The 27,873-nt window shown below is 40.4% G+C and overlaps 1 protein-coding gene across 6 annotated transcripts in view; it reads left to right on the forward strand.

Annotated features, from left to right (window-relative positions):
• HYDIN (HYDIN axonemal central pair apparatus protein) overlaps positions 1-27,873 on the forward strand; it is a 335,558-nt gene that overhangs the window by 38,148 nt on the left and 269,537 nt on the right. For all 6 annotated transcript variants that reach the window (XR_011537986.1, XM_070612302.1, XM_070612303.1 and 3 more), the window contains exons 4-7: positions 4,453-4,572; positions 7,838-7,972; positions 20,335-20,534; positions 27,021-27,145. Coding sequence is in view for 5 of the 6 variants with exons in the window: in XM_070612302.1 (XP_070468403.1) it covers positions 4,453-4,572; positions 7,838-7,972; positions 20,335-20,534; positions 27,021-27,145 (580 nt within the window). In the remaining variant the exon portion in view is untranslated. The remainder of the gene's footprint in view (positions 1-4,452; positions 4,573-7,837; positions 7,973-20,334; positions 20,535-27,020; positions 27,146-27,873) is intronic.

Consider the following 27,873-nt stretch of genomic DNA (forward strand, 5'->3'; position numbering starts at 1 on the left):
TAATTTGTAATAGTATCTATTTAAAAATTTTTTTTATTAACTACTGCTACATAATATCCAGCAACCTTGCTAAAATTCTCATAGTAATTCTAATAATTTATCTATGGATTTATTTGGATTGTCTATGCAAATACTTATTATCTTAGAATAATGGCAGTTTTATTTCTTTCTTTCCAATCTTAATTTAAAAGAATTAGTAGACAATTTTTTAGAGAAGTTTTAGGTTTATATAAAAACTGATGGAAAGCACAGAGAGCTCCCACATGCCCCATCTCCCTGCACCACACAGTTTCCCCTGTTATTTACATCTTGTATTAGTGTGGTATTGTTTTTACAATTGATGAACCAATATTGATACATTATTATTAATTATAGTCCATAGTTTACATTGGGGTTCACTCTGTGTTATACTTTCTATAGTAGGCTTTGACAGATGTATAATGACGTGTATCCACGGTTACTGTATCATATAGAATAGTTCCACTGCCCTAAAAATTGCATGTTCCACCTATTTATCTCTCTCTCCCTTTGCCTGAGCCACTGACAAACACTGGCACTGATTTTTGTTGTCTGCATCATTTTGCCGTTTCCAGAATGTCGTATATCTGGAATCAGACAGTATGTGTCCTTTTCAGATTGGCTTTCTTTCAGTTAGCAATATGCTTTTAAGGTTCTTTTCGATCTTAATTTTTTATGTATTTCACTTGCGTCTGTGAATTTACTACTAGTTCCAATAGAATGCTGAGTAAAAGTTATGATCAAAAGTATCCTTGTCTTATTTGCTAGAGTAAAAGAAAAAAAAATCTCAATATTTTACCAATAAATACAATGTTGTTGTTTTCTTTGAGAAGATCTAGATAATCTTTGATTAAGGAAGTTACCTGCTTCTCCTATTTTGGTAGGAGGTTTTTCTTTTATTGTTGTGAACAGATATTTAATTTTATCAAATGTTTTCTGCATCTATTGAGATGATTATAATTATTTTATCCTTTATTCTTTTTTTGTCAAAAGTATATTTTTAAATAAAATTTTTAGTGAATTTACATATGTGTATGTGTGTATTATGAGCACACAGCTTGATGAATTTTGACGACGTAAACATGCTCGTATAACTACCACTCAGATCAGAGAATGTAGAATATAACTTCACGAGCCTTCTAGGAGCCTTCTTGTGCTTGTTTCCCAGTTATTACCTCCCCCTCCTTTCCAAAAGAACTGCTAATCATGGGTTAGTTTTTCCTTTATTTGACCTTTATATAAGTGGAATACCGCAGTATGTGCTTTTTAATTTCTGGCTAATTTCATTCAATATTATGTATTTGAAATTTATTTATGTTGTGTTTAGCAGTAGTTCATTCATTTTCATTGCTGTGTAGTATTCCATTGATGACTATACCACAATTTGTTTATCCGTTTGACTGTTGATGAGCACTTGGTTTTTTCCACATTTTGACCATTATAAATGATGTCGTTATAGACACTCCTGTATCTTGAATGCACATGTACACATTTCTATTGGGCATATAAACAAAGTGGAATATACATGAAAGTGGAATTTCTAGCTTATAGGCTATGCCTATGTTTCACTTTGGTAGGTAATTGCCAGTTTTCTAAAGTGTTTGCACCTATTTACACTCCCACTAGCTGTGTGTGAGAATTCCAGTTGCACCACGTCTTTGCTAGTAGGTAATATTGTCCCTCTCTTTAATTTAAATCATTCCATTGGGTGTGTAGTGCTGTCACACACTGGTTTACTTTGCAATTTCTTGATTTCTGATGAGGTTGAGCACCTTTTCATATGTTTATAAGCCATTTGGATATCTTTTATAAACTGCATGTTTATGTTTTTTGTCCATTTCTTACTGATTTGTAAAAGTTCTTCATGTATTCTGGAGACTAGCCCTTTATCAATTATTTGTATTGCAAATAATCTTCTCCCGTTCTTTGTTTCTTTTTCATTCCCTAAAGGGTATCTTTTGATGAACATACATTTTAAATTTCAATATGATTTGATTTACCAATCTTTTAATTTATGTTGTGTATTTTCTGTGTCCTATTAAAGAAAGTTTTGCGTTGTTCAACATCATAAAGATATTCCTCTTGGTTTTCTTCTGAAAACTTTGTTGTGTTACCTTTCACATTGAGAGATTTGATACACTTGGAATGGTGTGCAATAGGGGTTAAATTAAGTGTCTGTATATTTAAGGATTTGTTTCTGAGCTTTCTAACTTATTACGTTTGTTTTTATGATAATTCTTGTGCTAATATCCAACAGTTTGAATTACAATGATAAATAACAGTATATGATACATAATAATATGATTATAATGTCTTGCTACTTGGTAGAGCGAGTTCTTGCTCACCTGTCTTGTTCTTCAAATGCATCTTGTCTATTCTGGATCCTTTGCTTTTTCATATAAATTTTATAATCAGCCTTTTAATTTCCAAGAAAATTTCTGCTGGAATTTTTTTTCATTGGATTGCATTACATTTTTAGATCAATTTGGAGAGTATTTGATATCCTTAATATATTGAGTCTTTTAATTCATGAACATGGTATATTCCTGTATTTATGTAGGTCTTCTTTAATTCTGCTCAATAATATTTTGTAGTTTTTTTCAATAAAGTTCTTGTACATCTCTCATTGGATTTATTCCTATGTATTTTATGTTTGGGGATTCTATTTTAAATGGTGTGTTTATAAATTTCGTTTCCTAAATGTTCATTTCTAGTACATTGAAGTATAATTTTTTTTTGTTTTTTTGTTTTTTGGGTTTTTTTTTTTTGTGAGGAAGATTGGCCTTGAGCTAACATCTGTTGCCAAACTTCCTCTTTTTGCTTGAGGAAGATTGTCACTGAGCTAACATCTGTGCCAGTCTTCCTCTATTTTATGTGGGATGCCGCCACAGCATGGCTTGATGAACGGTGCTAGGTCCACGCCCAGGAGCCAAACCCGCGAATCCCAGGCTGCTGAAGTGGAGTGTGTGAACCTAACCACTATGCCACCAGGCTGGCCCTGGAATATAATTGATTTTTGTATGTTGACCTTGTACTCAGTGACCTTGATAAATCACTTAGTAATTCTAATAGTTTATCTATAGATTATTTTGAATTTTCTAAATAAACATTTTTTTCTTCTTGGGAAAATGACAATTTTGTTTCTTCTTGATCAATTTCTAATGTTAGAACAACCTTGAATTTCTGAGATAAGCCCAATTGGGTCATGATGTGTTATCCTTTTTATATATTGTGAGTTTCAGTTTGCTAATGTTTTGTCTCTCTCCCTCTTTCCTTTTTTAATTTATGGTTCATGAGTAAGATTGGCCTATAGTTTTCCTTTCTCTTACTGTCTTTCTTAGGTATATGAAAGTGATGCTAATGTCATCAATTGAGTTGAGAGATGTTTAATTTTTTGTTTTTCTTCCCTTTGGGAGAGTTTCTGTAATATTTAAGTTGTATCTTCTTTAAATGTTTGCTAGAATTTGCTTGTAAAGATATTTGGGCCAGGGTTTTCTCTATGAAAGGTTTTTACCCAGAAATTCAATTTCTCTAATAGTTACAGAACTCTTTGTATTTTCTATTTCTTTTTGTACTTATTTTGATAAACTGTATCTTCCTAGGAATTTGTACATTTTATCACATTTACTGACATAATATCCAATTATTATCTTTTTACTTAGTTCAGCTTCTTTTTACTTAGTTCAGCTTCTGTAGTAATGTCCCTATGTTCATTCTTTATTTTGGCTCTTTGTGCCTTCTGTCTTATTTTCTTAATCAGATTCACTAGATATTTTATCAATGTTCTTAGTCTTTTTAAAGACTCAACTTTTGGCTTTGTTGATTTTATAGTAAGTATAATTACTTTCTATTTCATTAATTTCTTCTATTGTTTTGTTACATCATTTTTTCATTTGTTTGGGTTTTTATTTGTTTTTTATGTTTGCTATTGTTTTTCTAAATTATTGAGATGAATACTTACATCTTCAGTTTCCAAACTGTGTGCTAAGGTGCCCCAAGGTGCAACCATGACAGGGCATCATGGGGAATTCTAAATTTTTAAGAAAACATGGCAATACTCAAAACCTGTTTGGCTCTACACAAGCCACTAGCTTGAGGTCATTCATAGTCTCAACATTAGATCATTCTGTCTTGTTAGCTCTTCAGTGCCACCAAGCAGATATTTGTTGATATAGGTTTTCTTGTTATTATCCTTGGGGAATTGGTTCAAATTACCTTATTCCCAATTACTGAAAATGGAAGTTTGAGTTGGTGTTCTAATTAGCCTATGTTTTTAAAACTGAGAACCAAAATTCCTGCTTCCTTTTGTGTTAAAGAAGTTGATGACAATAACCTTAGTGTTAATATCCATAGGTCTGTGTGGTACTTTCTTACCTTCCCCAGTCATTTCTGCCACTGTGTGACTATAAGATTAATTTGCTCTTTCAACTCCAGTTTTCAGGAATTGACCTGGATCAGGCATTATTCCAGCCCTTTCCATCAGAAATTGTATTCCAGAACTATACTCCCTGTGAAGTCTATGAAGTTCCACTGGTTTTGAGGAACAATGACAAAGTGAGTATATTTGCTGAGACAGCTGTACCTTCATGGATATATAAGAAAGGATTAAATAAAATGGGATCCTTTAGGATCTTAGATAAGTTCCTTAATTTGATAGACCTAGGAAAATAAATGAAAACATGCACTTTGACCATAAGCTTAATGAAAAGAGACTATGTTGGTTTGTTGCTATATGTTCAGTCCCAGGGCAGTGCCCAACAAATGGTAAACTCCCAATTGTGTGCACTGACATTTTGTTGAATAAAGGATTGGCTTGAAGAATGTCATGAAGTTCTCATGTGTGACCAGTTGGGCTGGGTTTTCATTTAAGACACGGCAACTACTATTCATCTTTGTATACTCTGCCTCAGAGCCATCAGTTCCCCTATTGAAAGTATAAAGTCTACTCATACGAATTACAGTTGTTGAGCCAATGCATTTATATTCGGCAAATTGTTTTTCTTTTTTTAAACTTCAACAAAATGGAGATCCCTGTCCCCCTTTTCTCCCTTCTCTCTTCTACCTCAGATAGCCTTCAGAGTTTGTCTACAGACAGTTTTGGATGGCTTCTCCCACTGTCTCTACCTTATCTCTTTGTGGTTGCAACTGAGAATTTCTTCTCCATTTTTATGCCTTTTTCTTCAGAGATAAATTAGGGTTTATTTCAAGAAAAGATATTAAGTGCCCGGAGATATCCTTGACATCTAACAATAATGAAAGAAAGAGTAATGCGGGAGGTCAGCATGAGGCACAGTTAGTGTGAAAAGTAATCAGATGAGGAGGAAGACATCTGAGAGATGCTAAACTTCAGGTGTAAAGACAAGTAGGAATACTTACAGGAATCCAAGAACGTGGAGACAAAAAATTCTAGCTATAAGAAAAAAGGGAAGATAAGTGAAGACTATGCAAGAATTCAAGGCAAATGGGAAGACTCGCAGTTACATTCAGTCCTGTAGCTCATTAAAGGAATCAGTGATGCCTTTCAGAGATCAGCGGGGTGATTGAATGACAGCAAGGTCAGACTCTGGAGAAAATGGTGTATTTAGTTCTTTGCTGCAAGAGTGTTAGCGAGAGAAGCTCATGGGACAGAAGCTAAAAGAGTAGGCAGAGAGAAGAAAAAGAATCGAAGGTGCTCAGGATTACGTCCCTAGACCTAAGGAAGAGATACATGACGTAGACGCTAGGACTCTCCTTTCATGGAGGGCTGCCAGCCGATTCAGTTTCTCACTTCTAGGTCTCTTTTTCCCTTTCTCCATTGCTTTCTGACTCTTGCACGGTATTTTTAGGCTCTTAAAGATGGAGAGGAGCTAGTCCAGAGAGGAAGTACTAATTTAGCTACTCCTCTCCAGCCCTAAATGAGAAGTGAGTGTTGGTGGGTTTATATGAGCAAGTAAAGGGTATGGGGCGTGTTTAAGTTTTGTCTGCCAAAGGGTACTCAGTTCTCATGGGTAACCCAACACCTACTTGGTAAGATGCTGCTAGAGTGTAGCACCCTGTGAAAGGAAGGGTCCCAGTTCAGAGCGAGTCCAGCTACCAAGAAGCAGAGAGATTTCTCTCGGCTACACAGGCTTGGTCTTGAGTGAGTTACTCCCAGGAACCGTGTACTAGGTGGTTGACGCAAGCCTTCTTCTCTACTTCCCTAGTTCAAGGACTTGTAAGGACCACTGGGACAGATTTGGGGTGCTGAGAAATGCTTTCTGTGCCATTCACCTTTTATTTGCTTTCTCACTGGCATGGAATGCAAAAGAGAGAGCCTGTTTGGCCATTATTTCTCTGTCTTTCTCACACACCCCGGGTGAGAGTACGCCATGAACACTCTGTAAGCGGCAGCACAATTCTACTTCGGGTACAATTGTAGGTACCCAGACTCCAGAGTCAGACTAATCTGGGTTCAGAGTCCATTTGAGCTGTCTCCTAGTTACAGACCTTAGGCAAGTCACTTCACTTCTTCAGGCTTTGGGGATGATAATAGTAACCATTTCAGTATGTTGTTTGGAATATTAAATGAGATAATGAATGTAAGGTATTCAGCTCAGTGCCTGTCATGTAGTAAGCACTAAACCAATATTATTGTTATTACTATTAGTGTCGATGGTGTTTTCCTTTCTAGTTTTTAATCCATAATGCTACTCTTGCCAAAATTATTCCCAGCAAGCTTACATAGTATCATTGAGCACATCATAAGGGCCACTGCACATTTCCCTTCCCAGCAAAGCCACTTCTGTTCCTATCAGATTTGCACACATCCCTTCCTTACCTCCCCACTCTCTAGCCTTAGGATCTGTCTGAATTCTGTGCATTTCGTCTTCCCTTCCCCATCTGAGTTTCAGCTTTGAGAGGTTGTGGGAGTTCTTTTTTCCTCGTTTTTCACCCGAGACTGCTAGGTTATGCTTAGCTATAGTTAACTTCTTTTTGCCCCCTTTGAATCTTTAAAAAAACAATCCTCTCCCTTTCCTTGTGTGCCTAGAACGTCCACCCTGACCACCCTCATTCTTCTCACAATTGCATTTCTTTTCTTGTGAGGGCTATCTGAGATAGAGACATGTACTCTGGGTGAGGCAGGCAGAGAAGAAGAATGACTTTAAAGGAATGACACTGTTTGAAGCTGGGCTGACACTGGCCTTGGGGACAGTGTCCTGCTCTCTTTGTTCTTGCTTCCCAGTGGTGTTTACCCAGGATAACCTCATAGAGAGGAAGGGTGGAGTTAGGCCAGGACTTGACTCCCGACGCCATTGCTTGGTGAAGCTGTATCACTTAGCGCAGGTGTCTGTTTCTTCCTCGGTAGAACGGGAGTCAGAATGAAGCTCAGCGGCTGAGATGAGGGTTAAGTGGCACAGCATGTTCAGTGTGGATGGTCCCTAGCAGGAGTGCAGTCAGTGTGGTTTCTTCTCTCAGGGCAGTTCTCAAATGTTGGGAAATCCGGCTTCCCTCTGCTGTGTGGGTGGGGTTTTAGATGACTAAGCAGTTAGTCTTTGAAGATAGTCACATTTAAGTAATAAAATCAGCAAAGACTTGCAATAACAATACAAATGAGTAATAATAATCATCTTAATAAAAATTAAAGCTAAAATGCATGGAATGCCTCCTCTGTGTGAGGCCCTGGGATAAAGGTAGGTACTGTCATCTCCTTTTACAGTTGAGGAAATTGAAGTTCAGATCTGACCACAGTGACATGGCTAGTAAGTAGCAGACGGAGATTTGGGGTTTAACTACGAAGATTGTACTTTTTCTTCTGCTTTTTCGCATGCACAGTGTCCATCCTTGTGTGTTTTTCTTGCAGATTCCAAGGATGGTGAAAGTTGTTGAGCAAAGTTCACCTTACTTTAAAGTAATCAGCCCCAAAGATAGCGGCCACAAAGTAGCTCCGGGAGTGCCATCCATATTCCGAATCCTCTTCACTCCAGAGGAGAACAAGGTAACAACACTGGCAAGAAATTGCTTGAATGCTTGCCACTGGCAGTGTACAATTCTGGACATTCATGGAGGAGGTGGTGGTGGCGGTGGTGGTGGTTTGATGGTGGTGGTTGTGTTTTTGATGGTGTTGGTGTTGATGGTGTTATCGTTGTCATTGGTGGTGGTGAGAGGAGTGATAGGGATGGGTGAGAGGAGGGGATGGTGCACCCCGGGAATGAGGAAAGAATTGTCAAACAGTGCTGAGGGTTTATATGAGCTGTAAGTAGCCAGGGTATAAAGAAAAGTAATCATTCTGGGTGCTCCCCCAACACCTGCCTCAGCATATTTCTATTTGACTATACAGCTAGAGGGACACTGAAAAGGTAAATAGTGTGGTCTAGTTCGCAATGAGCTGAGACAAAGAATAAAGATTATGGCTTCTTGAAGTGTGGGATCCTAGTTGGTTACATCCCTCTTCCCCAGATTCTAACTAGTTTAGGAAACAGACCCAAGATCCAAATAATGATCACAGTTTTTGTCTCATTGATGGCAAAGAATATGGCCAGGACCTGAGGCCGAGACCGGGCCTCCTCCTGCTCCCCAGTGACTGGCAGATCACCAGTCTTTGGTGAAGGACTGACCTAATAGATAGCTCTCCCCAAGGCCGAGTGGAGAGCTGGAGCTGAGTGCAGAGACCTGCCCGGCCTGCTCAACCCTGTCTGCTGAGGCAGGCTAGAAAGAGCCCGAGTTAAAAAAGGACCCCATTTCCCCTCAACACCACTATCGCCGTGGGAATCTAGCCCATTCTCAGGTGCTCCTCAGTTGTAGAAATTCCAGTTGCTCCTGGAAGCAGGGACCAGCCAAGGGGGACTGAGGGCGGAGGCCTCCTCCCCGCCCTTCTCCAAGAGCATAAAATTGTGTGTTGAGTTCTCCTCCACATGGGCCAAAATGGGGACTCATGGGAGGAGGAAAGGGCATGATTGAATGAGTGAAGACCAAAAAACAAGACTGAAATAGGCACAACAAAATATCAGCTTGTATATAATGTTAATAGTGTGCGCGCTCATCTGTATTTTGCCATTATAGTTGGAATCAAAGAGCATAATGGAGACAGAGAGAATTAGCTTTGATTCCCTGCTTCTCCATCACTAATACTGATTAGCTGCTGCGAATGTCATTACCAGTATTCCCACTGCTATTGCTACTGTTCCTACTTTTCTGGAGAGCAGGGATGGAGAATTGAATGTGGTCTGCCAAGCGTGTACCGCTGTAGCGAGTGGTTAGAAATTCCATTTTAATACACTGCTGTTATTATTTTTCCACTTTGTGGTATTACTATTTATGTCTTGGGTTGTGTTTATGGGCCTATAATTTTGTTTGGGGTACTACTGAAATAAAGGAAAAGACGAATAGCCCCAGAAGTAGTGCTTTTTGTTATATATTGTTGAAGTCCTTGTTTCTTCTCGAGACTCTATATCTAAATACTATCTGTGAAGAGAACGGTACCTGGATTTTGTTTGGGTGTCAAATTCCTACACTGTCATTTCTGTAGGAAGCTGGTCATGAGTCTTTGCTGGATTTGAGGAGTTGACTTTCCTTAATTTTTTCTGTGCTGGAGAAAGTAAGTCTTCCATTGGATAAGTATTGTTGTCCCTGCAGGTAGTCTGGCTGAGAAAGGGAAACATGGAACTTTGTGAGGAGGTGGAATGTTCTAGATCATAATTGGTGTGTGGGTTATATGGGTGAATTCATTTGTCAAATTTGTACATGTAATATTTTTATGATTTCTAACATATCTAAATTTTACTGTACAGAACTATAAAAATATAATAATAACAATAGAAGGGGGAATAGATGGAGCTATAGATGAAGCCGTATGACAAAATGTTAATAATTGTTGAATCTGGGTAATGGGTACATGGGTTTTTTACAGTATTCTGTTTTCTTGTATATATTTTAAATTTTCCCTAATCAAAAGCTAAAAGAAAAGAGAGATTTTATTACTACTTGTATGTACAGCAAATAAATAATTGAAATGTATTTTAGTACGTTTGTATTTGCTTTATAAATATGAAATGCTAACATGCCCATTGAGGATTATTACTTGGCTAAATATTGTGGCTGCTTATCTTACTCCTAGTTTTTTTATTCCCTCTTACCACTCCATTTCACCAACATTGCATGTCTTTCAGGGAGCCCCTCATTTAAAAAATTAAGTTAAATGTTGTTTTACTGTTTCCTCTTCTAAGTATTTGAAAGTTGTCAAAGGCAATGTGCAAGTATGAGGAGACAGAGAGTGTGAATAATGGCCACCTGTGAGAAATGTAACTATCCAGATTTGGATACATTAAGATTGTGCACTGGATTTGGGCTCTAAGCTATAATATAATTTACAGAATTCATTTTTCGAAGGACTCAGTGATCTCTTCTTTTGCTGACTGTCCGAGACTGATGGTGGGTATCTGGGGAAGCTCCTGCTGCTGGTTTTGGTGGCCTTCTACTGCACGGATCCTATTACACTTGCACCATCAGCAGGGCCTCACTCTCGGTAGATTTTCCAGTCATCTGGGCCTCTACATTTGCTCTTACTGTGGGAAAGCCAACAAGGCCGTTTGCAGAATGACCAGCTGGGGTTTGTGGTGCTGCCTATAGTGCTGCTCCAGAATGTGGCAGAGGAGTAACTAGAGCCTGATTTATTTTAGGAAAAATGGAAGTCAATCTTTTCACAGTGTCACTTAGTATTCAGTTGGCCAAATTGATAGCCAACAACATACGTATTTTTTCCTCCTTATCCCCTGCTGATCTGAACACGCTCCATTCCCATTTACCCTCCTCGCATCTGGAAGGCAAGATATGTAAATTGCAGCATGCCACAGCTTAATGAGCCCGTCCCCTTTCAACTGGGTTTTCAGCACCCATGTATATTAGCATGTCAAAGATGATAATGCAGTTTACGTTTTTTTCTGTCGTCTGTTAATCTGGCTTCCCAGGGATTTATCTTGTTAAGAATGCGAAATACCCAGATAACAGGTGCGGCAAATTCACTTTGGCTTTCCTTATCTCTTCTTCTCACAAGACTTTTAAAATAAATGACTGGATATGTTTTTAATCTAATGATCCTAGGGTACATGTCATCTATGGTAGAAATATAATAGTCAATGTTATCATAACACTATAAAATTCTTGAGCCTGGCATTTTTCTTGACCTCTTAAATTTGTATCTTTACTATTAAAAAGGATATGAAAAATATTAGGCTTTCATAGGAGAGCAAAACTGGGTACTTCCTTGGACTTAAGAAAGCATATATTTACTATAGTGTTGTCATGTGGAAATGGCAGCAGTGGTTTGAAGAAAATATGAAGTGATGCAATTTTATTACTCAGTTATGCTTTAAGAAAATATCTAATTTGCTGTCAAAGTAATTTTCCTGATTTGTAACTATGAAATTTAAAAATCGTGATCCAAGAAGAGTAGGGAAATGTTAACATATATTATGTTGTCTAGGTGTACAGCAGTAATGAACTATATTGCCAGCGTTTTGAAGTCAAGTGCGGCTATCATAAAATTTTCCACAATCAACAATTTTTGTTGGCAAGGATAATTATAGGGATTTTATTTTCTTCCTGCTTGGAATTCGCCCTCCCTAGCTCTGTCTGGGTCACCCCGGGAACCCCAGTGCCTATCCCAGTGCCTGACACACAGGAAGTGTGCAGTAAATATTTGTTATATGAGATAAGTAAGTGAAAATTAATATCAAAAAAACAGGGAGGAGTTTCTTTACCTTGAGGATGGCCTGCAGATGATAAAAGCAAAAGCATATAGAAAGGGTTCAAATATCTTTTTGCACCGTGAATGTATTAGATGTTAGCTTTCTCTCTTGTCATTTCAACCAGAAGAAAGATGGCTAAGTCCTCTCCAAGAAGAGTGTTTCTCTCCATTTTGTGTCGCATCTTCAGTGAGTCATGTCGCTACTTTTCAGCTTCCCGGACTTGATAAACATCATTTTATAATACGGCTAACAAGGATGTTGAGAATTCTCTTTATGAAGAACTCTTGATAGTTTAGTTCCCAAATAAAGATATGAAAAATGAATAATATTCTTTCATTCACTCTGTGTCAGGCCCAGTTCTATGAGTCAGGATGTCAGGCTCCCTTGGAGAACAGAACAAGCTTTGGCCTTCATGGGGTTTATGTTCCACAATGAATAAACAAACAAATATATAATTTAATGTCAGATATTGACATGATGGAGAATGGAGAGTAGTGGGGCTCCTGTTTCCTTCCAGTAGGAGGATCAGGGAAGACTTCTCTGATGAGGTGACATTTGGGCAGAGAACTAAATTAAGCCATGCAAATATCAGAGGGAAGATATTTGTTTGGGAGAGGGAACAGCAAGTTCAAAGGCCCTGTGACTGAAACATGCTTGGCAACAGGCTCGAGGAAGTGCAAGAAGGCCAGTGTGGCTAGAGCAGAGGAAGCTGCTGGAAGCAGGGTAGGAGATGAGTTGGCAAAGGGTGAGAACATAAAGGGTCTTAGAAGTCATGCAAAGTAGGATAGGAAGCCACCATAAAGTGTTTAAAATATTTTTACTGTGGAAGCTTTCACCGTAGGTAAAAGTAGAGAGAACAGTATAGTGAACTGTCATCACCCAGATTTTCAAGCTTTCAGCACATGACCAATCTTGCTTCACCCATCTGGCCCCCTGCCCCAGAGGATTATTGAAGCAAGTCCCGTAGTTAATGTGACCACAATAGCATTATCACACCTAAAAAATGACAATAACTCCTTAGTATCATCACATATCTGGCCACTATTCAGATCTCCCCAGTTGAGTCATACGTATATATTTTTAAGTTGGTTTGCTTAAATCAGGATCAAAATAAGGTGCTGATTGCATCCCCATCAGATTCTGTAGAATGGTCCTCTGTCCTTTCTATTTCTTATAAATTGGTGGTTAGATCTAGAGGCTGGATTAGATTCATGTTTAATTTCTTTTGGCAAGAATTCTTAGGTGATGTGGTACTTCCTATTTCATCACATCAAGAGGCACAAAATGTCTGTTACGTTTTGTTTTGTTTTTGTAATGATTCAGTGAAGATCCTGAGGTACATTCATACGGGAAAGAGAAGTGCTTGATCCTTTCCCTTTATCTACCCTGGCAGGTTTTGATTAGGAATGACACATCTGGCTTACACTTTAGGATCACTCTGGTTGTTGCATAGAGAATAGACTGAAGGAGGTGTGAGGCATAATGGCTAGCTGCCTACCCTTGACATCCGTCTTCTCTTTCCTCATTCATAAGAGAATCACAAATTTTGATTGGACTCATTGCTGCCTGAAATAAAAGATTGCATTTCTCAGCCTCCTTTGCAGCTACCCGTGTCTCAACGTTGGCCAATGAGATGTGAGCAGGATTTCTAAGGCCTGTACTTGACGAGAGCTGACACGATGGGGAGGTGCTCTGTTTTGCCCTTCGGCCTTCTCCTTCTGGCCTGCAGCTTGGCTGTGAGAGATAGCTGGCATCCCAGGAATCACTCTGCCTCCTGAGGTGACATTGAGGATGGATGCTGTGTGCTAGAATGGTAGGGCAGGGATTTAGGAATTTGAGTCTCTGGTGACACTGTGGATACCAGCCTGGCCCACTGACTTCTGGACTTCCTTATGGGAGAGAAATAAACTTCTATCTGTCTAGTTTAAGCTGGTCTTATTTTGTTCTGTTCCCTGTTAAACGTAGCAGAACTGAACCCTGATGAATACAGGGACACCAGGCTATTGTAATAGTTCAGGCACAAGATGAGGATGATTTAGACTAAGGTGGCGACAGTGAAGGTGATAAGAAGGAGGTGGATTAAGGATATATATTTTGATGGTAGAGCTGTCACACTTTGCTGATAGATTAGATAAAGGGTGTAAGAAAGAAAGGAGTCTAGTTTGACTCATGGTATCTTGGCCAGCAGCTGACCAAATGGTGGCACCATTTCCTGCAATAGGGAACAGTGGAAGAAAAGCAGGTTTGTGAGGCTGGGTGGGGGTAAGGTAGGGAATCAGGGGCTCTGTTTTTTTATATGTTAAATTTGAACTTCCCTTTAGTCATCCAAGTGGAAATATCAAGTAAGCAGTTGGATGCAATTATCTGTGGTAAAAGGGAGATGTTGGGGCTAGAGACAAGTATTTGAAAATCCTAAGTGTAAAGATGGTACTTTCTATCAAGTGGTGGATGAGATGATGTTGGGAGTGAGTGTAGACAGAGGTTGGGAAGAGGAAGACTTGTCAACAGAGGATGAACTAAGAGGGGTAGTTGTGAAGTGGGGGGGAAACCAGGAGATTGCAGTGCTCTGGAATCTGAATGGATGAAGTATTTCAAAAGGGAGGGAGAGCTCAATTGTGTCCAAAGCTATGAAAAGTGGAATAAAATAACGATGTAGAATTAGCCATTGGCTTGGCAAAGTCACTAGTGAGCTTGACAAGAAGAGCTTCTGTGGGACGTTGGGTTCTGAAACCTGATGGGGTTGGTTGAAAAGAGAATGGAAAGTGAGGAGGTGGTGATATTGAGTATAAATAACACCTTTGAGGAGTTTTGCTGTAAAGGGTAATTGGAAGAATGGGGCAGTAGCTGGAGGTGGATGTTTGGGTCATGGGTAGGTTATTTAATATTTAATATGAGGCTATTCAACTATGATTATAAGCTGATGTGTGAATGTTCAGTAAAGAGGAAAAAACTGCTTCAGGAAAACTCTGGAGAAGCCAGAATGATTGAGATCTAGTACACAAGGAGAGCGGTTGGTCGTGGATGGGAACAGCAGTGAAGGCAGAGTATGTGGATATAGAGACAGGTAGATTGGTAGATTTAAGGGTAACTTAGCAAAAAAGCTGGAGGAAATGAATTCCCTTAAGTAGATGATTTATACATGAATCGTGAAATAACCATGTTATCATTGTATATTAAGGATAAAAATGGTCAAAATAAATTTGGAAGCCTCCGGTCTCTTTTTAAGCCAAAGATCAAAGGCATTCTTTTCTTTTCTTTTTTTTTTTTTCTGCTTTATCTCCACAAACCCCGCCCTGAACACAACTGTATATCTTAGTTGCACATCCTTCTAGTTGTGGGATGTGGGACGCCGCTTCAACGTGGCCTGACGAGCGGTGCCATGTCTGCACCCAGGATCCAAAGCCTGGGCCACTGCAGTGGAGTGCGCGAACGTAACCACTCGGCCACGGAGCCGGCCCCAGGCATTCTTTTCTAATAGATGGAGAAATGCAGATGCTGCCAGGAGGCTGAGACCCCCGCTAAATCATGTGAAGAATCAGAGTGGTAGAGGAGGAGGCCTGCAATACCTGATAGTCTCATTTTTAAACTGATTAGGACTGGAGAGCTGATTCTTGCCTTCTGAGCGGTGAATTCAGATTGAGAAGATACTGTATAATAAATACCTTTAACTGGTTAGGGAATTTATAACATTTCCAGGGACACCAAGTATTTAACTCACTGACTCCTAATTAGATCTGGCTTTAGCTGTTCCTCCATCAAGGTTAGGAGTGGAGAGAAGGCAGAAAGAGGGTTGGGAGGGCTTACCCACACTGGCCGTGCTTGCCCTTGAATGCCTTGAGAATCATTTGTTGCAGGAGAAGCCATCATTTTCCTTTGCCTGAGACTTTAAAGGACAGAATTATTGCCATGTTTGCTTCCTATCATGGAGCTAATATAAAATCAAGATTCATTCTCTTCTCAGAAAGTCAAATCTGCCATTATCATATTCTCCTGATGGTTTCTTAAAGTTTGGAAGAGGGACATGTTGGAAGGAAGGCTAGCGGGCAAGAAATGGATTGGAAGTTTCATCTGGAGAGCATTGGCATATAGGGTAATATTTTAGGGCATAAAGTAATTTATGGCTAAGTCTCTCATAGTAGAGGGGAAAGAGCTCGGAATAAATATTTTGGCTCCGAGTGGTGCCCTGATTGCTCCTAATCTAAGTACAGGGGAAGGGAGTACATCAACTGAAGTAATTGCTTAGCTTGCAGGCTGGCAGAGCGTCCCAAGTCACAACATCTGAAGGGATTTGAAGCCAGTAGAGCAGTATACAATCGTCTATTACATAATCTAATATAGTCATGTTCAATACAGAACTTCAGAGATTGGAATATATTTTTAAAGAGTTGTTTAAAGAATTTCTTCTTATTCTTTTATGAGTGTGTGAATTGATTATGAAAAAATATATAATTCTGATCAGACATCATATCTTACTCATTTGGAAATTTGAAAAGATTTTAAAACATCCTCATGAATATTTCAATTAGCCTCCCAAACTATTTTCAGCTGTCTTCAATTCCTTATAGAACAAGGCAGAGAATATGTAAATGTAGAATAAAATAAGACAAATTACTTTGGGATCGCCTCTCATGCTGGATTCAGCAGGTTTTGCTCTTTCTCTCAAAGCCTCAGTTAATGTCAAGTTTCCACATGTGCCAGGAGCTTTCCAGCTTCTAATTCCCAGCAAAACCTTTGCTTGATGGTTTTGAGCTCCTAAGAAAGAGTGAAAACAGTACTTATCTCTTTAGGATTCTGATGTGATCAGACTACACTGCTTCATTGTTGAATTCTGTGCAGTTCTCTAGGATCAGGTATTCTTAGTGTAATTTGTACTTCCTTATGTCTGAATAACAGAATTTTGAGCCTGGCGTTACCATCTAGAAACCAAGATCCATGGAAGAGCTAAGAGTCCAACAACTCAATTTTAATGAATTTCATGAGTACTGTCCATTAATTTTTATTACTCACTCCCACCTCAGGACCTTTTCATTCACAATTCCCCTTGTCAGGAACATTCCACTCCTACATCTCCCTGACTGGCTCCTTTTGCTCTTCAAGTCTCCATCCAAAGGTCACCACCTCAGGGAGGCCTCCTTGGTTGTTCTAGCCTAAAGTAGCCCCTTCGCACTTTATCACTTGCCCATGTTTTATTTTCTTCAAAGCCCTTGCTGTTTTCTGAAATTATCTCATTCTATTATCATCATTATCACCAGATTATCATCATTATCATCCTAATGACAAGAGTAAACAGAAGTTGAGTTTTCCCTGTATGCCTTACACAAATCATCATATTTAATATAACGTTTTAATAATGACAGCCTACATCGATTGAATACTTTTATTACTTGCCAAATGCTAGGCTAAGCATTTACCGTGCTGGGCCGGGTCAGTGTCATCTCTTGCCTGGACTACTGCGGTGGCTTCCTAACTGGGTTCCCTTTTCCCATTTTAGCCTCCCTCTAGTTCGTTGCCCACATAGCAACTAGTGATTTTTCTAAAACGTAAATCAGGTACGTCAAGATCAGCTTTCAGCATCATTGATGATTTCAGCCATCTTGTGGTCTTAGCAATGCCTTACGAGATCCTGCGTGATCTGGCCCCTCCACACCCCTGCTGTATCTCTGACCTCACCTTACCTTGTTCCCGTCCAGCCACAGGCTCCAAATCACACTTTGCCCAGATTGCCATCCATCCACGTGGTTTCATTTCTCACTTCACTCAGGTCTGCTGCGATGTCACCCCCCTCACTGGGCCTCTCCTGACCACCCTCTATAAGAGAGTGCTCCAATCGCTCTCCACCCCCACGTCATGCTTTATTTTTTTCACTCCCCACTCCCACTGTGAGTACTAGATTGCTCATTTTCCTGCATTCAGCAAATATTTGTTGGATATTTACCAAGTGCTAGGCCCTGTTCTAGGCACTGGGTATATCTGTTAACACAGAGATATTGAGGGAAGCATAGAACAGACTCAAAATAGATAAAATAGATAACATGTTAGATGACTTTAGGGGGAAAACTGAAGCAGGATGAAAGACTAAGGAGCAGGGGGGCAGGAGAGAGAAAGTTAAGTTTAAAATGAGGTATTTGGGGGAGGCCTCAGGGAGAAAGTGGATGATTATGAAGTCTCGAAGGAGACTGGGGAGCGAGCTCTGCGAATAACTAGAGGGAAGTGTGTTCTGGGCAGAAAGAACATCGTGTTCAGAGGCTCCGAAGGAGGAGCACCTCTAGCATGCTCAAGGAGCAAAAAGGGAGCCTGAAGCTGGTTCAGAGTAAGGGAGGGGAGAGGAGGAGATGTGGCCAGAGAAATGACAGAAGTGTCGGGCCGTAGCACTCATGAGCCCTCCAGCTCTCAGCTTGGGAGAATTTGAACAGAGGAGTCCCGGAGCTGACTTACATTTTAACTGGATCCCCTGGCCCTTGTGTGGAAAATAGACTTTAGGAGAGCAAGGGTTGAAATAGAATCCAGTTAGCCCAGGATAGATTGGAGTGCCAAGGGCCAGTGTGGCAGGGTGGAGATGGCGAGAAGTCATCATGGTCTGGACATATTTTGAAGGTCAGTCCTACAGGATTTACTGAGAAATTGAGAAATAGAGCAATCAAGGATGGCTCATTCCAGGATTTTAAATCCAGGCCACTGGAAGGATGGGGATGTCAGTGCTGAGACAGGGAGGCAGTGAGGGAACAGATTTAGGGTGGAGGGAAGGTCATGGGGAGGACCTCAGCTGGCATTGTGGAGCCTTTGTGGTCATGAGTAAAAGGCTCCCCCTCTGAGCCGATGCACTAGGAGCCAGCAGAGTGGGCTGGATCTCAGCCCCCACCCCTTCCCCTCCGCAGGGCATCTTTATGCACAATTGCAGGCAGTGGCATTAATCAGGGACTTTGCTTTGGGACGTGGTGAGTTTGCGTCCAATGAGATGCTGACTGGGCAGCCAGGTATGAGTTCAGGGAGGCGGAGCGACTGCAGCTGTACAGGCTCTGCCATGGGAGCCGTCCTGTCTATTTCATCTTTGGATCTATTTATCTAAGTATTGCACTGTATACTAGATATGCTTTGTTTACCTGTTTATTGTCTCCTCCATCATTTCATAAGCTCAAAGTGATGCATATCTGTGCCTCCTACTCAGTTGTATTCCCAGACCTACCTCAGTGCCTGGCTCCTGAACACTTCATAAACATAGTTGAATGAATAAACCAACTGGGGATACCACTGCTTTGTACTTGTCCTGTGGGCTTCATGAAATTGAGTGCATGGCCGGGTCTATGTGTCACTCTATATGTCAGATATTCCTATTCCCACTCTGTGACTAAAACCTCCACCCCTGAAGACCGTTTATTACATGATTACCAGAAGGACATTCAGTTCAAAGTGGACTTTACATTTATCAAGCTTGCCTTGCAGCTAAAACACACACTAAAGTGATGGGAAAACTTAAAATGAAGAAAAATACACCTGCTTTAGATAACAAATTCCTTTCATAGCGTCTTCTGAGCTTCTGGCCTGTTCTTGAGGGGAATGTTAACACTTTCCCTTTACGTTTAGTTTTGCTTGGTGGTGAGGGTTTACTTTTAACTTTTTCTTTGCTACATGGAGGATGAGAGTTCCATTTTTCTATGCTATGAGATGATATAAAGGGAGACTCAATTCAGCATTTCTGTTGCATTTAGACTCAAGACCAGGGAAGATCCATGCCCAGGGCTCAGGATTTTTATTTGGAATGGCTTTGCACAAGAGGTGAGGTGTAAGCTGGGCTGCATATCAGTTAGCTATTGTTATATAATAACAGACCGCTTCAAAATTTAATGGCTTAGAATAATAAATGTTTATTATTACTCACAAGACTAGGATCCAGCTGGTCTTAACTGGGCCCACTCATGCATCGGGTGCACAACTCTGCTCATCTTGGCTGCGATCTCTCACATGTCTGGGGCCATGGGCTGGGCTGGCGTGGCCCTGGCTGGGACATCTGGGCTCTCATTCTGCAGTAGGCTAGACCAGGCTTGTTCACATGGCAGTGGCAGGGTTCCAAGAGAAAGACTGGAAATGCCCAAAGCTTTTTGAGGCCTCAGCTGGGAACCAGCATAGCATAACTTCTGCCACATTCCACTAGTCAAAGCAAGGGGTGAAGAAATAGACTCCACTCGTGATGGAAGAGCTGCAAATTTATATTGCAAAGAGTGTTGACATAGAGAGACCATTAATTGGAGACATCAGTCTAACACATGGGCTTGAAGGATAAATAGGTAGGATTTCGAAGGAGGATGAGAGGGAACCGCTGTGAACCTCCCCTGATCTAAAGAAAAATATGCCTTGACTGTCCCCCACCCCACCTCCCTAATATCTGGGAAACCCATGAAGCGTAAGCTTCTCTACTGGCTTGTAGGTTTTATCACTTGAACTGTTCTCTGTCTCTCAGAAAAGGGTATCTCATTGAAAGTGCATCTGTATATGTCTTGAGACGGTTTCATAGAATACATTACGTTGTTTTGCAAGCTCCCTGGCATACGGTCGTATTTCTTGCACAGTTATCTTGACCATGTTGGTGTTTCCACAAATAATGATTCTTCTCTCATAGGATTACGCCCATATGTTGACCTGTGTTACTGAAAGAGAAAAGTTTATTGTACCCATCAAAGCTAGAGGTGCAAGAGCCATCCTGGATTTTCCTGACACACTGAATTTTTCCACTTGCCCTGTCAAGTACAGCACTCAGAAGATTCTGCTGGTACGAAACATTGGCAACAAAGATGCTGTGTTTCACATCAAAACTCATAGGTATGCATTCCTTCGGCTCTTGTTTGTGATTGATTATAGCTAAATCTAGTCAGCACAAGTAATTTGCTAGAATAGCAGTCGGGGTAGAAGTGCTTGTTACAATCTTCAGCTGCAGGATTGATGCTCACTGATGTAGAGCAGACCGCCACAGGAGGAACAGTCTGCACACGTCCCACCCCCCTTGGGGGCAGGGGGACTGTCCATTTTTAGATTTCAGGCCACTTGTTTGCCCTGCAACCTCAGCTCTCTGCTGGGTTCAAGAAAAGTTGTGATTTTGTTGTTTATCTGTTTTATTTTGATTATTAGAGTGAGAGAGAGACTCTTCCCAGCTTTCTGCATCCTTGGTGGAAGCAGGACTCTGAACCACGTTCAATAAATCAACCATCAAAGGCAAAGGAAAAGTTCTTTTGAAAATCATTGTCACCTGACATTGTCCATAAGCACCTGTCCAGCTTTTGTTTGTCATCTCGTGGTGAGACTCCTGCATTTTTACTGAAGGAGAAGGAAGCAAGTTGTTCAATTGGTCCACATGACTTAGAAGGAACCAATCTTTCTTGATTTAAAAAAGGCCTCCCCAAACTACCGTCCATACTATACATTAAACACTTCCTGTTATATTGGTATTTTTCCACTGAAAAAGCGAATCCACCCCAGGCAGAAAGCAAGTGCAGGCAGCATATCTTCCCAGACTGTTTGGCTGAATCTTAAAAACTACACATAAGTGGCAATTTCTTACATATCGCATTCATGTAAAGTGAAACAAAATCACTTCACAGATTTAATAGTGTGAATTGCAGGAAATGATCTGAAACTTTTCCATCCATATAAATATAAAGGTGAATCATCTTTCCTAGTATAGAGAGACTTCTAAGGTAAAATGATGAGTCAACTCAAGGACTAGTCAGGCATCATAAAGGCATTAGAAACTCTAACCCAACCTTCCCATTTTACAGATGAAGGAAGTAAGGTCCGAAAAGGGAAATGACTCCAAGTTCCCTCAGTAAGTTAATAGCAAAACCTGGAATAAGACAGCATGGACCAGTTCTGGGCTTATTCACCCGCAGATCCATTTCTCGCCCTTCCCCTGCTCTGCTCAGTATCGCTGTGGGGCCATGTTAGCCCTCCTAGCACTGAAAGGAGATTGGAGAGTGGGAAGAAGCCAGGATATTTCTCGTCCTCCCTCTCTGACTTCAGTAGAGTCCTCAGCAAGCAGGTGCGTCTCCTCTATGCTTCTATCTCCTGTCAGACAGGCCTGCCACTGTTCCAGCTTCTGGCAGGTCCCCAGGGTCTGATAACACTTCTTCCTCTCCTTTTGTCTCCGGCTCCGTGGTGGGAATGGCTTATTGCTGTTACTAATCCTTGATCTGCCCCACTGTCTTAAGCTGGGCTTTTCATCTCTCCCATTGTCTGTGTAAACAAGTCTCTCAATTAAATTCCATGATATTTTTGTTTTCCTGTTTAGACTCTGCATGAAATAGTTTTATGTTCTTTCGACAAAATGCATGTTTTCCAACCATGTTGTCAATTCTGTAATCTACCTCAAATCCTTCCAATAAATTCCTTTTCTCTTTAAGTTAGCCAGAGTTGGTTTCTCTTGTTTGCACCTGAGAGCCCTCATGGCCACAAAGAGAAAGGATGCGGTTGGATTTGTGGTCACATCGTATTGAATCAGGATCTCTTGGGACATCCCCTGACAAGTATCCATTCTAAAAACGCATGGGTGATTGTGTTGCCCAGACAGGGTCGAGGACCATTCGTTCAGTGAACACGATCACCAATAGACATGGTAGAACATGGGAGATAGCTTGAGAATTTGGAGTCAAAAACCCAGGGTCTACTCTTGGTCTTGCCCCTTTTAGAGTCAATATACAGTTAGAAACAATATCTCCCAGGAAATTTTTTACAAAACAGATCATGTTCTTTTCATTGAAATAATGACTTAATTAATGGTTATGTTTATGAATAGTTAGGTTCGTATAAATTATGAAAAATAAAATTTCATTTATGTGTCTTTGCCCCATTAGAATGTAGCTCCTCAAATGCGAGGAGTGTATCTAACTCTTCATTTGTATGTCCTCAGCATCTAGCAAAGTCTCTAGAATAAATAAGTGCTCAATAAATGTTTGTAGAATGCCTAACCAGCAATATATCACAGAGGCAAAGCTACAACTATAAACCTCTACAATAATTTAAAATAAAAAACATGCTCCAAGGACTATAAAAGAGGCATAATGTTTTTCACACTAATAAAAGGAGCTGCAACGTGCTATAAAGTGTAGAGAGAGCAGAAACAATTACTCTTGAACTTTATTATAAATTTGACCTAAATCTTTAGTAGGTACCAGAATAACTTGGACTATTAAAGTAGGATTAATTTTGGAAGGTGAAATTGAAAGGATTAAGAAACAATTTCAAAATCTAAAACCTTGAGTTATGAATCTGTTAATAAGAAAGATTATCTGAAGAAAAATCCTAATATTATATTCAATATTTAATATAGTAGAACCAATATTTACTGTTCTGCTAAAATATTGCATCTCTTGGGTGGAATAGTTTTAGTTTTAAGAGGAGTTCATAGTGGATTAAACAAAAATTCAGAATCTTTCTTGTGGCTCATGATTTTTAGCAAACCCAAGTTCCCTCCCTAACTAACTTATTGGATATTAATGAGAATTTGATATCAAAACCAAACATTTTGGGAGACAGAGCCAGCCTTATACCCTTCTACCTCTTTGTAAGAGCATTTTTCTCTCACTTGATGTTTTCTAGCCTGTTCAGCCTGTCTGCCTTTAGTAAAGTGAAATGCAAAATCAAATTATAGACAGTGTTTAAGCACCAGAACTTAATACACTCTACCCAATTAACGTCTGATTTATTGAGAAAGCTTAGGCAGCTCTAAGTAGATGGCTATCCCAGGTGCTTTTCTAACTACTGAAGAAGTTTAGCGTGATGTGAATCCAACAATTAGCACAACGGGAAGGTTTCTGTTACCCTGTGTGGAATTTGGATTTCTGGAGGTCCTGGTGAAGGGTCGCCTTGTCCATAGAAAATTAGCTTGAGGTCTGCAATGCACCATTCACTTCATTTCAAAACTCTTCCTTTGCTACCAAGAAATGTTTGTAAAGAAAAGGAAAGCACAGTGTAGAAAGAAAAATATTAGGAACTGGGGAAGCAAAGATAGAAGAAAATAATGCCACGTTGTTTTCAAAGCCAAGAAACTGGACTCAATTCTCAACACTGCAGATTCTTACTGAAGCCGGAAGGAAGGAAGGAACTTTTAAGACTATGAGACTCACTTTCATCTCCCACGAATCAGAGGTTCTCGAGATCCTGAAAGTCTGCTCTTTTTCTGTGCCACCAAGATGTTATAAAGGTTAATTAATGATTATAGATTTTTAAAATTTCCCTTTAAAAGTTGATTGTAATTCAACTCAACGACCTCTTCTGAGCGGCTCCTGTCAATGAACTGTGCATGGGGTGGCGAGAGACACAAAGACGACTCTAACCAGGTGGCTTCTGCCTTCGGAGTGGTTCAGGGTAGGCAGGAAGCACTTGAGCTTGAAGGCAGGCTTCCATCTCTGCTGCTCCACTAGCTAGTTTGGAGCATCTGTTTTCTCTTGTCTAAAATGCAACCAGTGATATTTTCTTTCTCAAGATTTTTTTGAGAGTTAAAACAATTGACGTGTGTAAAGTCCCCAGTGTAGTACCCAGCATAGAGTCTGTGCTCGTGAAGTTGTGATTGCTTTCCCCGTCTTGTCATCTCAAGTCTCTCACTCTTGAGAGAGGCAGGCATGAAAAACAACTACAGTACAAGGTGCACTGAAGTAAGATATAAAAAGAAAGTTACAGCCTCTGAGAGGAAGGAGACATTCTTTACAAGAGGGAGGAACAGGGAAGATGCTGCATAAGAGGTGACTTTGAGTCTGGGCTGTGATAGGTGACTTCAGAAGAGTATGACATATGGAAAATGGTGAGTATTCCTGTGCAACCCTAGCAGTTCTGGAAAGTCAAGGTCGGGGCACAGTCTGCCTGGAAGGGAGAGGAGGGAAGGGAGGGAAGGCTACGGGTGAAGAAACTAAACAATCCCATCCCGTCCCACCCCAGCCTGACTTGGAGCGTAACAGATGTGTAGGATATTTGGACATACGTATGTGTTTAATGAGAATGTGAAAACTATTTGGGAGCAGATTGTGTGGGACCTCGAATGCCTAGGAGTTTGAACTTTATTATGCAGATTATGAGGGCCACTGAAGGTGTTTGAACAAAAGATGGATGTGTTTTTTATAATATCTCTAGAGCAGTGTGAAGGATTGAGAGGAGAATGATAAAAACTTGAACTTGAAAATCTAAGCACGCAAGCTCATCTCCAGATAAAAGGCTCATCTTTTATCTAGGAAATGAGGGACATAGCAATAACAATAACAAAAATAATCATAAACACTTGTTTAGCACTTGCTATGTGCCAGACATTTCTCTAAGCTCTTGATCAACTCCTTTAGTCCTCACTACGACCCTAAGAAGTAGGTGCTGTCATTACCCTCATTTTACAAATGAGACGACTGAAGTTCAATGACTTGCCCAAAGTCATGACACAGTTGAGTTTTGAACTCATTCAGCTGGCTAAGTGACTAGTAACCGCTACCCCATAGTGTCCTACAGCAATGCCTAGGGTTCTTTGGAGGATTGGTGCCATAGGTGTGGGAGAAGGACAGGCAAAGGAATGGGAAAATACCAAAGTGAATGGAGAGGGAGAGCAAAATAGAGAGCACCGAGAAAATAAACAATTGCCATGGCAGGAAGCACCAGAGGTCCTGTAGTAGTAATCTCAGGTGCCACCAGTGCTACCCTTGCCATAAGTTCTGTACCTTCATAGAAGAAAGCCTAGGTTTTCTGAAGTTAAGTCCATTATCTAAAAGGAAAATTTAAAGAATGAAGACTCTAAAAACAGTTGTGATTGAAATAAATAATCAGAAACAACTTAGCCTGACAAATATATTGTACAACACATTCTTTTGAAAAACTAGCAATTTAAAGAAGTGAAATGGACCATGAAAATAATTAAATGGGCTGGGTTTCCTATTTAGAAGGAAGTTATTTAAGGTACTTCATGATCAGATCCAGATTCTTTCTTGGTACTCCCTTCCAGGACAATTAAATGAAACTATTTCCTATTCCCCAATCCACCCTACCTCCTCACAATGTCTGCATGCTCAAATTCTACTTTCAAGACACAGAATTTGTCCCCAGTTTGCCTTTCCAAATGCATTTTCCACCCTTCTCCAGCCTGTTCTCGCCCAGGAGGCTGACCGGTATGGCATCGGTCAACAGGCTCCCATGCGTCTGGCTTCTGGTTGGGCACAGCCACTGGGAGGCCCAGCAGGCAATCAGACAGGAGAATGTGAGATCAGGACACTTTTCCTCCTAGTGTCTTTCTTGTGAGGCACCTGGGCTGGCCATCTCTCTTGACTAAAGCTCCTTGCTTCCTATAAGGCAGCCTTATCTTAGGACTCTCATGGGTTTCAAAACCACTCCTTCTCCTTGGTTCTTTGGGCCTACAGGTGGTAACAACTCTGTTATTAATAACCCTGGACAATTGCATCATCTCTTGTAGTTCCCCTCCTTCCTCCCCTTTTAAATAGACCCTTTGTTAAACTGTCCTCAAATTATCCTCATGTAATTGCTCCATCACTTTCCTTTTGGGGCTCTGGTATATTTTTCTGTTATGAAGCCTTCTTTTCTCTGAACTCTCGTAAAACTTGGTTTTTATCCCTTCAAAGGTACTGTTCTTTTGCAAATTACAGTATTTGCATACATGTTGTAAGTCTGTCTTTCTGGAATCACTCAATGAATGTTAGATTTGTAACCATGGGCCCTCCAGGACCAGTTCAACTGACCCCATCTCTTACCAACAGAGTGATTAAGAATTGCCTTTCAGAAAATCTGTGAAGTCACATATCCAGGGCATGCACAAAAGAAAAAATCTTGACCTGAAATGAAAAGATCCTCCTTCCCGTGGAATCCAAGGACCAGGATATGACCTGAACTCGAAAGTCAGACTCTTCTTATCAGAAGCAAGGGGTCCCTCATTTAGGAAGATCCAGTGTTAAAATTCCTTCCCCACCTCATCAAAAATGTTTCGAACCCTATCGTAAAAGTTTGGAACCTCATTGTGTTTATAACCTCATCATAAATATTTAAAACCTTACCATAAATGCTTGAAGCCCACCAATCAAAACCTGCCCCACCAGCGTTTCCACGTGCCAGCCTGTTCTCCCTAACCTCTTAAATTTTGCCCCAAATCCTGAACCAGGGAGACAGATCTGAGGGCACACACCCCCTGTTCTCCCTGCAGATCAATCTGGAAGAATAAAGCTGATCTCTTTTCCCAAAGGTTGATGCCATAATTAATTGCCTTGTTTATGTGCATTGGGAAAGTAAACCGCAATTTTGAACGGTAACAATGATGTGTCTCCATGTGTGTTGCAGGCCTTTCTCTCTAGAGCCGTCTGTTGGAACTCTTAATGTGGGAGAGTCCATGCAACTAGAAGTGGAGTTTAAGCCACAGACTGTGGGCAATCACAGCCAAAGACTTATCGTGTATTATGACACAGGTATGCATTATTCTTTGTTAAAAGTCCTACATGCTAAGAAAGGTCAGATGGGAAATATGGTGAAGCAAAATAGGAAATGGTTATTCTGGTGGCGTTACAATAAGCTAAGATCCACGGGGTAAAGAACCAAAGCATGAATGCCTTAAACAGAAATAATGTTGAACCAGATATAAATTCCACCTAACGGGTTTCTCCAATGCTTGAAAGCCTCAGGGCTCAGGAGGGAACCTACACCCAGAAGTCCCACTGGTAGATTGAGGCTGTTTACATGTAAATGGAACTGAAAGGTAACTTAATACCTCATGGGTTTTCCATTTGACTTATTGCTGCATTTGTCTAACATTAAAAATGTAAGCCCTAGTTCAGAATGTTCTTGTGTGTGCCCACTAGTCTATATAAGATCCAGTTGCTTTTATCCTTAGAATGTGCAGATGTCTTAACATCTTACTTAAATATAGGACTGTGTCTGTTGCCACTAGCATTTCCTTGAAGACCACACCTGCATAATCATGAAATTTACACATTGTTTTTGCAAATATTTAGTTTATAGTCACGCAGACTGCATGTACATTTTGCAAGTCTCCAAAGTTGGTTTTTAAATTAATATTTTGGGGCTGGCCTGGTGGCTTAGTGGTTAAGTTTGCATGTTCCACTTCAGCAACCCAGGGTTTGCAGGTTTGGATCCTGGGCATGGACCTAGCAACACTTTCCAAGCCATGCTGTGGTGG

This window comes from Equus przewalskii, chromosome 3 (assembly GCF_037783145.1).
Source record: "Equus przewalskii isolate Varuska chromosome 3, EquPr2, whole genome shotgun sequence".
NCBI classification, from domain to species: Eukaryota; Metazoa; Chordata; class Mammalia; order Perissodactyla; family Equidae; genus Equus; species Equus przewalskii.